Below are 11,030 nucleotides of genomic sequence, written 5' to 3'. Positions count from 1 at the left end.
GTATATTATATGATTTCCGATGATATATATCACTGCAAATCAGACGAGTATAAAAACAATGAAAGCCAGTATATAATATGATACACAAGGATATCACTGCAATGAGTATGAAATTATACTCAATAAATTTATACATAATGAAACCCAGTGTATTATATGAATAAGTACATGATATCTGTATCACTGCAAATCAAATGAGTATAAAGGTAATGAAAGCCAGAAGGTAACTTGTGACCAGCCACTCAAAACCAACAATTAGTTGCCCCAAATCAATCTTGGGATTTCTTTTTAATTAGCTTGAAAGAACATATCCTAAACTTTAAAATGATAAATAATTTGTTAAAATTGATCAACAATGACCCTCACAAGTGCTTGTTTGAATACAAAAGAAGTTAAACTTGATCTTAAAGCAGCCGATTTAAAAAATTCTCTAACCAAGATGAAACATGTGTACAAGTGCATGTATTAGAACTAATAAACCCTGAAAACAACCATTATTGAGAATGAAAAGCTAAAACTACAAGGCAATTAACCCGATTTTGTAAATAGGCGTCTTATAGACGCCTAAATGGTACACATAAGTGTATGGGATGAAATTAAGATGGTGTTTTCGGTCACTTTATATTTCAATTTTTGAAGCACTAAATAATTATTTTCGAACGCAATTTTTTCTGGGCTTCATTTTTGTAACATATCACAGACACAGGTGACAAGTGTGACCTTCTAGCTCAGATTTTTAAAAAGTCAAACCAATGTGCATACTGTGAATTCTCGGTTAAAATTCCAAGCAGTACACAAAAGAGGTTAAAAAAAAGATCATGTATCTTGTTTTTTTTATATTCCACTTTACAACTTCGAATTTTGGTAGTAAAAAGAAGAAGAACTACCCTTTCAGATAAGCAAGTTTGCTAATTTTTTCTTTTGAAGACTAGATTACTATTTTGGCTATTTGATACAGAGCCTTCCCTGCAACTTGTTGGTCTTGGGGTGGCTGCTTACATATGGGGCAGGGATACATATCACTGTAAATCTAATGAGTATAAAAGTGATGAAAGCCAAAAAGCACTGCAGATGAATGGACTATGAAAGCATCTAAATGGGCCCTCTAACAGAAGCAGTAAAATCTTGAGTAGCATTTTTAGCATTTTGCTGGCGAATTATCAATGCATAAAATAACTTGTTATTTGTTGCAGTAAAACATGGCTACTTGGAAGCAACGTTGGGATGTCGGTCGTGTCGTGTGCGAAAGAAAGCGACCAAGTGCAGCATTTTGCTCATCTCTCGTCTGAAAATAACCCATTTCAAGTTCAAATTATGTTGGTTCTGCTACAAATTTGTTTTTAATGGAGAAGGAAACATGTGTTGTCTCAAGATACAAATTTTTTCTAGACCCCAGCCAACAATTTGTGATAAGTTATGCATAGAATATATTATTTATACATATAATATATACATATAATATATCATAGGTATCCTCTTCATACAACATGTGTGCACATGTGGATCTAAATATTTGCAGTTTTCAATATTGACTTGAAAATTGGTCAGAGAAGATTTTATCAGGAAGATATGGTCCAGGCGTGGATCCAGGGGGGGGGGCACGTGCCCCCCATTTGAGAAGAAAAATTAAAATTTGTAATGTAAAAATGCCATTGAAGCGGAGATGTGCCCCCCCCCCCCCCTTTTGAAAGTGAAGACCTTTTTTTTTTCTTTTTGCTTGTCAAATTTTTTCAGGTACAAAATATCCTTAATTTGTGGTTGAAAACCATTTTTTTTTTTTGGGGGGTGGGGGCTTGTCAAAATTTTCCTCCAAAAAATTTCCCCCCCCCCTTTTGGAAAATCCTGGATCCGCCCCTGATATGATCCCCTGCCCCCAGAGAATCATTGGTTTCTTATTTATCTTCATTATGGGCCTCTGACCCTACCCCACCGAGTTATGTTCATGATTGCCCAATACTAAATGAGATTGATAAAAATAGGATAAACTAAATTGTATTATTTGTAGAAGCGTTTATGATCCGGCATGGCAGCCAAGCATATTTTCTTCCCAAGATTTCATTCAAAATTGCACTGTGCTTTAATAAATAGTTTCCAAGCTGGAATTGTGACTTCTTTAAGATATTACCCTTCCCTTTTGAAATGAGACCCCTCCCTCTGTTTTTCTTTACTCCACCCCACATGAATCTTCCAAAAGTCGAGTGATTAGCTAAATAATTTGTATACTATCAGTACTTGACCCTTCTTGATAATGGAATTTGTTTATGAGAATTTGTCAGTCACTGATACTTTTTGTAAGTTGCAATTGATTATTATTTGTAAACAGGATTCCTGATCTTTCTATCAGCAAGTAATGTAAACATATACTGTCATTTTGTAAAACATATATACATGTATATACTGCATGTTTATTTGGAAAGTTCTGTAAGAAAAACATTGTTTTGGTATTTTATTGTTAATGTCAAACATATTTGTCTGTTTCATTTGTGGTATATGTATGTATTAGTTTCTTGCCAATCCTGTGCAGTTATATATTTGAGCACATAAAGTGATGTTCTAGACCTTAATTCTCTCACATTTTCTAACATTCATTTTAACTTAGAATGTTGTTTTATTATTTTTTTTCATCCATGTACCCCCGCATGTACCTCCCTTCGAAGTAAATTGATGCAGAAGTAAGAGTATTTTATTATTTTAGCAAAATGAAAGTATGGTTGCTTTGATAAATTTTTAATAGGAAAATATTAGAAGTCTTCTTTGATTTTTTTTAATTAAAAAAAATCAACATGTTATGACAAGCACAGCATGTGATATCTTTCTTATTTTTTGAATGAATTTGATATAACATCAATTTCCCAAAGTAGGGGTAAGTTTTATGATTATTTCACCTTTAGGTCCTTTTAATTTACTGATATTTTGAGTTTTACGTGAAATTATGAAATAATTTTTGCATCATTGGATAGCCTTCGACGTACTCTTTAATGTTTGAAATAAAAAACATTGTTAAATTACCCATAAGTCCTTTCTTGGAGGACACTGACGATAATTTCTGGGCATTGCTAAAAAGTTTTTGGGCTCTATCTTGATTATTATTTACATTCAAACATGCATTTAGGATATTCATCATATATTTTTCATTGAAATCTAGATATTTGAAGAGTTTCTCTGAGGTATTATTCAATTTGTATTGCAGAGAAAATAATAAAATTGTACTTATTTGGTATGAAATCACCTAGTGAAGTCTGTCATAATTATGTCCATAAATGATGTTATACTGATATTAATGATTGAAAAATGATGATATGAAATTTATTGACAAAGAAGGAGGAGGAGGAAGAAGAAAAAGATGATGGTGATGCTGTGATGATGAAGATGATTATTTTGATATTGATATCATTTTTATTGTGAAAATAATAAATGATGATGATGATGATAATTGTGATAATAATGATGATGATAATGATAATAAATAATGATAATAATAACAACAACAACAGTAATAATAATCTTAGTAATAATAACAATAAAGATTGTTTAAAGTCGGTGATCAACACAGCTCATAAACAAACAATTGAAATATCATTATTTGGAAAAACAAATTTAAAATATGATTGTAGGTCTACATTATTATCTGGGCCTGTTTTTTTTTTAAAGAATACCAGGGAAGCAAGAAATCATAATGATGATGATGATGATGATGGTGATGATGATGATGATGATGATGATGATGGTGATTATGATGATGATGGTGATGATGATGTGATAATGATGATGATGGTGATGATGAGGATGATGATGATGGTGATAATGATGATGATGGTGATGAAGATGATGATGGTGATAATGATGGTGATGATGATGTGCTAATGATGATGATGATGATGGTGGTGGTGATGATGATGATGATGTTAATGAGTATGATGAAATGATATATAAATTAAAAAACAATACGGAAACCGTCACGTATGTTGGCTTTTGTTTGGGCAAATCTCGCCACATGATGGCGCTAAACGCATTACAACTGGCAGCCATTATTACGTACAATATCAATGACAATCTTTAATCTCAGTAAGTTGAAGTTTAAAACGATATTTCTCAAACTTAGTGCTTTAGAATTCAGTGTTTGTGATATTTTATGATTCTAAGAATAATAATTTTATTGTTGAGCTCTCTTGTGTGTGATATTATTATTGGATGGGTTCGTTATTTTGTTCTGATTTTGATGTGTCGCGTAGGTTCTTTACAATGCAATTCTCTAAAATGTAGTCCCATACGTTGCAATTTGTGTGAGTAAAAAGTAAATGCGTACGTGCGTGCCTGTATTGAACTCTGTCTTTACAGATTAAATATCGATTTAAATGTTTCTAATCAACCTACAGATCTCAGGTAGATGTTATTTTTCAAAGTTGAATTCCATATGACTGGAAGTTGGGGCATTAGAGTTGTAGATCTGGATCCAAAATCAGCAATCACGTTGACTTATGAACGACTTGTTTGAATTTGAGTTGACTTTCGACTGCAATTTTAACTTTTTAAAGTTTGTCGGAGTTGTCAAATATTTATGGTTGGACGTACCCCTTATCGACCACCTAATTTTCTTCTAAGAATCTTAATCACAAAGATTTTAGACTCTAGATCTAATTGGTTTAAGCTAGTTTCCATCTCAAGTCATGTGCAGAAAATGGAGCGGATCAAAATTCCTTTTTTTTAGAAATAAAAAATAGATAGATTGCTTTGCTCTGACTGACAGTAGAGGTGCACGGCCAATATGGGAGACTCTCTCCCAATAGGGGAGACAATCTCCCACATTGGAGACTTGCTTTGCAAAAGGACAAAAGAAACAACACCAACAAAAGCATGATTTTTTCCACCCAAAATTTTGTCTCACTGAGGTCAGAAGCCCATTTGTTTTGTGTGTGATTGACAACAAAAATCCTTATCAAAACAAAAGTAGACGGTGAAAAGGGGTAATTTTTCATGAGGAATCTGCTTATCACATTTTTATTTGCCGCCAAGGTAATCCTTTTGCAGCAAATGTAAACAAAGGAAATTGGTCTCCAAAACTGGAGACTGTCTCTGAAATTGGATACCCAAATTCTTTACAAAAGTCTCTGATATTGGAGATAATCTCCCACATTGGAGACAGTCTCCAATATTGGCCGTGCGCCTCTACTGACTGAGATTCTATTCACGTAGCCGTCATGGCCGTAGATGTCAGTGACCAACGAACATGAAGATTTCAAATTTCCATCCTTCTTTAGGACTGACCAGCTGCTATACACTAATGTTAATTTTACAGCCGATTCTTGTCAGTTTGTCACGGTGGCAAAACATATTGACTTGCGAATCAGTTCGATGTCACCTTCTCCTTCCTCTGCTAGTCATGCTAGTCCTGGAGATCTACAGCTTTTTAAAATTTTATCCCTCTTTTTTTCCGTAAAATCGGTTTTTATCATTACTATGGATGCTGCGCCTAGTTTCCTGTGCGTAGCGTTTGTATGCAATTTAATCTAAATGCGCGCAAGTGCCAAAGGTGATCAGTTTCAAAAGAGGTGGTCGATGAGTGGTGGAATCACTGTACAGGTAGCCGTGGGGACCTTGCCGGTCGTCAAAATCACCGAGCACAAAATTTCATGGCTTTAAACCTGAGATCATAGAAAAACCAATGATTAGAATATATGAAAAATATGATGATTGGGCAGTCCTTCACGTTTATAAATTCATGGAGCCCAATAAATCGCTCTCCTTATTTTTTCGAGGAGCTCAGTTGAGCTCCTCAGAATCGCTCTCCTATAGGAGCTCAATTTAATACAATACATGCATGCTAAATTGCAGATTTTTTTTAAAATTGTAAATGCAATAGCTGTGTAGCTATTAATTAAACTGTGGTGAAACTAGGCCTGGGTTTACAAAATATCGCGCTCCTTAAAAAAAAAACCTAACAAAAAATTGCTGAAATTTCGGATTTTACATCTTTAAATCCATGAAATGGCCATCTGTTTTCCATAATTCCTTGAAATTATTTTGATTTAGTTGAAAGTGAAGAATATTCAGCTCTTTATTGACTCGGATTGACGATGTTACAATCGGTAAATATTGTAGTCCCACATGTAGACTTCCGTGGTGTTGCAACATTAAAGGACAAGTCCACCCAAACAAAAAGTTTATTTGAATGAAAAGAGAAAAATAGGTGGTGGTGGTGATTTTTTACCTGATTGCTAAGAAAGCATGAATGCTTGTAAGCCAACAAGTATAACACTGAAAATTTCATCAAAATCGGATTTAAAATAAGAAAGTTATGACATTTTAAAGTTTCGCTTAATTTCACAAAACAGTATATGCACATCCTGTTCGGTATGCAAATAAGGAGACTGATGACGTCATCCACTCACTATTTCTTTTGTATTTTATTATATGAAAATCTAATTTTCTTCTCATTGTCAAGTAAAACAACAATTAATTCCTCCCTAAACATGTGGAATTAGCATTGTTTAATATTATATGATTCAGTCAAGTTGGTCCTTATTGTCAAATCTGTAAAAAATGAAATATTGTATAATTCTAACAATAACAAACAAAAGAAATAGTGAGTGAGGGACATCATCGACTGTCTCATTTGCTTGTCACTGAGTTGTGCATAATTAACATTTTTCTGAGGTGGACTTGACCTTTAACTGAAAACGATCGTTGATTGTTATACACTTGGTCAAAACCATGAAAATCTACACATGGGACTACAATATTTACCGAGTTTAACATCATAAATCAGAGTCAGGAAAGAGGTGAATATTCTTCATTTTTTGGGTAATTTCCAACTAAATCAAAATAATTTTAAGGAATTATGGAAAATAGAATCTATGCCTATTTTATGAATATAAAGATGTAAAATGTGAAATTTCAGCAACCTTTTTTTTTTTTAAGGAGCGCGATATTTTGTTCTCCTTATTTTATTTAGGAGCGCCGGCGCGATTGCGCTCCTAAAAAAATGAAGGTCTGATTGGGATTCCTTTTGCCTAAACAGACTGACCCCAAAATCGTTCAAAAGAGCATCAGTTTTCGTATTTTGTCCGAATCACCATGGTTTAGGTAAAATGAAAGAAAGATCTATGAATATTTATTTCATGATGTCATAGTCATAACGTGTGCTGGGTTTTATTTGTTTATGTACATGTATTTACATTTTTTCTTTCTATTATTTATTGATTAGAACAAGACGACCCAGATGAAAGAACAACTTTCACCATGTCTGGACAGTAAGTCAATTTGTGATTTATTTTTAGAGATTCATTCCTAAGATTCTTGTCTGATTTCAGTTCATTTCCAATTTCATGTCTTTATATTTACAGCACATAATTGTCTTTATTAGGCTTAATGTGTCAGGTAGGCTTTTTCATGCTCAACAAGTATATCTGACTGGCATCCCAGAGTTTTCATGAATCTTGCGCAGCAAGATATTTAATCATGGAGGATCTTGTCAGTGGTTTAAGTTGTTGAATTTGCTTTCATCGCCAGTCTCATGCAATTACTTCAGAAGCCTTGTGGTTGCCACATTCCAGACTATAGTCTGAAAGTCAGACTATTTTAACATATTTTTGGCTGTAGAAAATGCATATTTCATGCAGGAAAGGAGTTATTTCAGATATTTTCAGAGGTTTTTTACGCATATTTCATGAAGGAAAGGGTCATTCTAGCTGTTTTTCAGACATTTTTACGCATATTACATGTAGGAAAGGGGTCATTTTAGATGTTTTTCAGAAGTTGTTATCAAGCTGAGCCTGTAACCAACAATAGTTGTCACTAGTAGAAAATTTATATTTGACTTGACTTTGAAATAACAGTTAACCATATTTTTCCCCCTAAATTCATTTACTGGAGAAGATAAATCAAAGAACATTTGTCTTTTCTCTTATATCTATAACTGATGCACATGTACCTATGGAGGTTAAGAATAACAAAATATTTAATTCCAAAACTCATGGATGTGTAAGTATTTTTTTCTTTCTTTTGAATGTTTTCATGTATAGAAAGGTAGGCAAAACAAAAATTCTGAGTTTAGCTGGAACTCTTGATTCTCAGAAAGGAAAAAAAAATAAAGAAGGAAATAATTACCTGGAAGTTGTCACTTATTAATGAAAGGAATTGGTATCTTGTATAAAAAAAAATAACTATAATACATCACTGTCACATATAAAAAAAACACCTCTACATTAACAATAAAACAATGTTATTTAATTCAGATGTTATCTTTCTCCTCCTCCCTGAATTAGATTTGGTATGACCCAAGAGATTAGGAAACCCGGTGCAACAGACCTGTCATCACAAGGTTAGTGGGGACAAAAATTCATTGACTTTTATTTTTGTGTGTTCTATTATTTTTCATAATTTAAAACAAGTGCACATAGTTACCAAGAATGTGTATAGCATTTCCACTTATTTGAATGCAGGATAAAAGAATATTGCTGATGAGATGCCTTGCTCACTGGCAGAAGTGCCATGGCCAGGAATTGAACCCCGGACTTACATGTGTCTAGTCTGGTGCCTTCGACCACTCGGCCACAGCACCTCCACTGATGCTCCAAATGGCTGGATCAGGAAAAAACAAATATGATTATACTTATGAAGAAAATAATATAACTATTGCTCACACTTAAAGGACAAGTCCACCCCAACAAAAAGTTGATTTGAATAAAAAGAGAAAAATCCAACAAGCATAACACTGAAAATTTCATCAAAATGGGATGTAAAATAAGAAAGTTATGACTTATTAAAGTTTCGCTTAATTTCACAGTTACATGCACATCCTGGTGGGTATGCAAATGAGGAGACTAATGACGTCATCCACTCACTATTTCTTTTGTATTTTATTATATGAAATATGAAATATTCTAATTTTCTCTTCATTGTCAAGTGATACAACGATTAATTCCTCCCTGTACATGTAGAATTAGCATTGTTTAATACTATATGGTTCAGTCAAGTTGGTCCTTATTGTCAAATCTATAAAAAATGAAATATTGTATAATTCAAACAATAAAAAACAAAAGAAATAGTGAGTGATGGACATCATCGACTGACTCACCTAGTTGTGCATATCACTGAACTCTGATAAATAAGCGAAACTTTAAAATGTCATAACTTTCTTATTTTACATCCGATTTGGATGAAATTTTCAGCACTATGCTAGTTTGATTTTTCTCCGTTATTCAAGTCAGCATTTTTCTGGGGTGGACTTGACCTTTAATTCACTGTCATGTTCATTCATTTTGTTTTCTTTCCTTTACATTCTTTTTTCTTTTTTTACTATCATTCAATTTCATCTTTTTTTTTTTACTTTCATTTTTTTGTTAAAGTAAAGGTTCAATTTTATTGATACTGCTTTTCATATTTGAATTGAGTAGCATCAGCTTAGGTCCTACACTGCTCAACAATTTCCTCATTTTCCCTTTTTTTTTTTATTCCCCCAAATGCAGTATTTTCATCATGCAGTCTTATGAATATAAACACAATTAAATGATAACATATCCATCAACTGTCAATATGTTACAAAATCTTGTTTTAGATTATTATTATTACTCATTTGTATGTAATTCCATCTGGAATATCTTGTTGAAACTAGAAACAAATTTTCAAAGCATGATAATTATTTATTAATATTCACATGGAAGCTTTTGAAACTGTACAGTCATTTTTCAAGCTGTTTATTGTTTGTGTTTCTGGTTTTCCAGTGGAATTTTCGTTATTAGGGAGTAGAACGAAAGAGAAGACGAGTAAGATGGGTCCATACAAGGAGGGAGGTGACAATGATTTCGGTGACGCCATGTTCTTTAATCCAGCATCTATGTTTCCCCCTCACAGACCAGGAAAAGACCAGGATGTAAGCTACTTTATTGAGATGATAGTGATGATGGTGATGATGATGATGATGATGATGACAATATATTCTGATAAAATTTGATGTTGATGATGAGGAGGATTGTGGTGATGATGATGATGATGATGATGATGATGATGATGATGTTGACAATATATTCTGATAAAATTTGATGTTGATGATGAGGAGGATTGTGGTGATGATGATGATGATGAGGAGGAGGATGATGATGATGGTGGTGATAATGATCATCACGATATCGGTGATAATGGTGATGAATTCTGTATTTCCATTTGTATCTTGCCTCCAATGGCTGATTTATACAAATTTTGCATTAAAAAGATACATGGTTTTGGTAATAAGCATAAGAAATTAATAACTAAATGTCACAAGATTAATCAGAAATTAAGAACAAATGATAATTAAATGATGTAAATTTTTCATTAAGTGTTGTAATTATGTATTTTACTGGGAGTTATACAAGATTTTATCAAGTGTTTTGTGGTTTCCATTTTTCTCTTTTTAATATGTATGTCATTTTCATTCCATTTCATATTGTATATCGTTTTTATGATGACAAAATGAATAAATAGAACTGAACTGATTGTCCTTATTATCATCCTCTTTAATAGAGAGATTGGTCTGCAGTAGAACATTAAGAGTATTACGACAGCCCCTTTTCAATATGATTAAACATGGAGAATTCATGTTTGAATAATTTGTTGACTTTGTCTTTTTCTTTCAGTTAATGACATCGCAATCTCAGTCCCTCTCCCAGTTCTCAGGAAGTTTTTACGGCGGACAGCAAGGTAAGGAGGAAAATTTCTTAGAGATTAGCTCTAGTTGTGTAACATTTACAAAAGAAATTCAAAGAGTATTCGGCAAAGTGGTCCAAAAATGTTTCTTGGATATACTGGGGTTTGAAGTAGTAAATTGAGCTAAAGCCAAGGGTAGTAATAATTATAATAACAATACACCTCAGTAGCTAGATAGATAAGGCTATGCCAATGGTTCTAAGACATTTTCTCTGGCGACAATTGCTCTGGTGTAAATTCCGCACTCTAATGGCATGACCAAGTTCAACCTTGGATTTAACTCTATATACCCTATCATAAGCCTAACCCTAAACCTAACATAAAAACCCTATTGCAACCTTAACCCT

At 33.1% G+C, this 11,030-nt stretch overlaps 1 protein-coding gene across 2 annotated transcripts in view; it reads left to right on the top strand.

The window, feature by feature from the left end:
• Nucleotides 1–4,015: 4,015 nt before the first annotated feature.
• Nucleotides 4,016–11,030, top strand: part of LOC129283210 (CCR4-NOT transcription complex subunit 2-like) — a 37,464-nt gene continuing 30,449 nt past the window's right edge. For both annotated transcript variants that reach the window (XR_010296571.1, XM_064113704.1), the window contains exons 1-5: nucleotides 4,016–4,065; nucleotides 7,205–7,250; nucleotides 8,265–8,320; nucleotides 9,723–9,871; nucleotides 10,614–10,677. Coding sequence is in view for 1 of the 2 variants with exons in the window: in XM_064113704.1 (XP_063969774.1) it covers nucleotides 4,047–4,065; nucleotides 7,205–7,250; nucleotides 8,265–8,320; nucleotides 9,723–9,871; nucleotides 10,614–10,677 (334 nt within the window). In the remaining variant the exon portion in view is untranslated. The remainder of the gene's footprint in view (nucleotides 4,066–7,204; nucleotides 7,251–8,264; nucleotides 8,321–9,722; nucleotides 9,872–10,613; nucleotides 10,678–11,030) is intronic.

Source organism: Lytechinus pictus, chromosome 19 (genome assembly GCF_037042905.1).
Source record: "Lytechinus pictus isolate F3 Inbred chromosome 19, Lp3.0, whole genome shotgun sequence".
In the NCBI taxonomy this organism is placed as follows: Eukaryota; Metazoa; Echinodermata; class Echinoidea; order Temnopleuroida; family Toxopneustidae; genus Lytechinus; species Lytechinus pictus.
The sequence above is the reverse complement of the archived record's forward strand: the minus strand, read 5'-3'. Positions and strand labels throughout refer to the sequence as shown.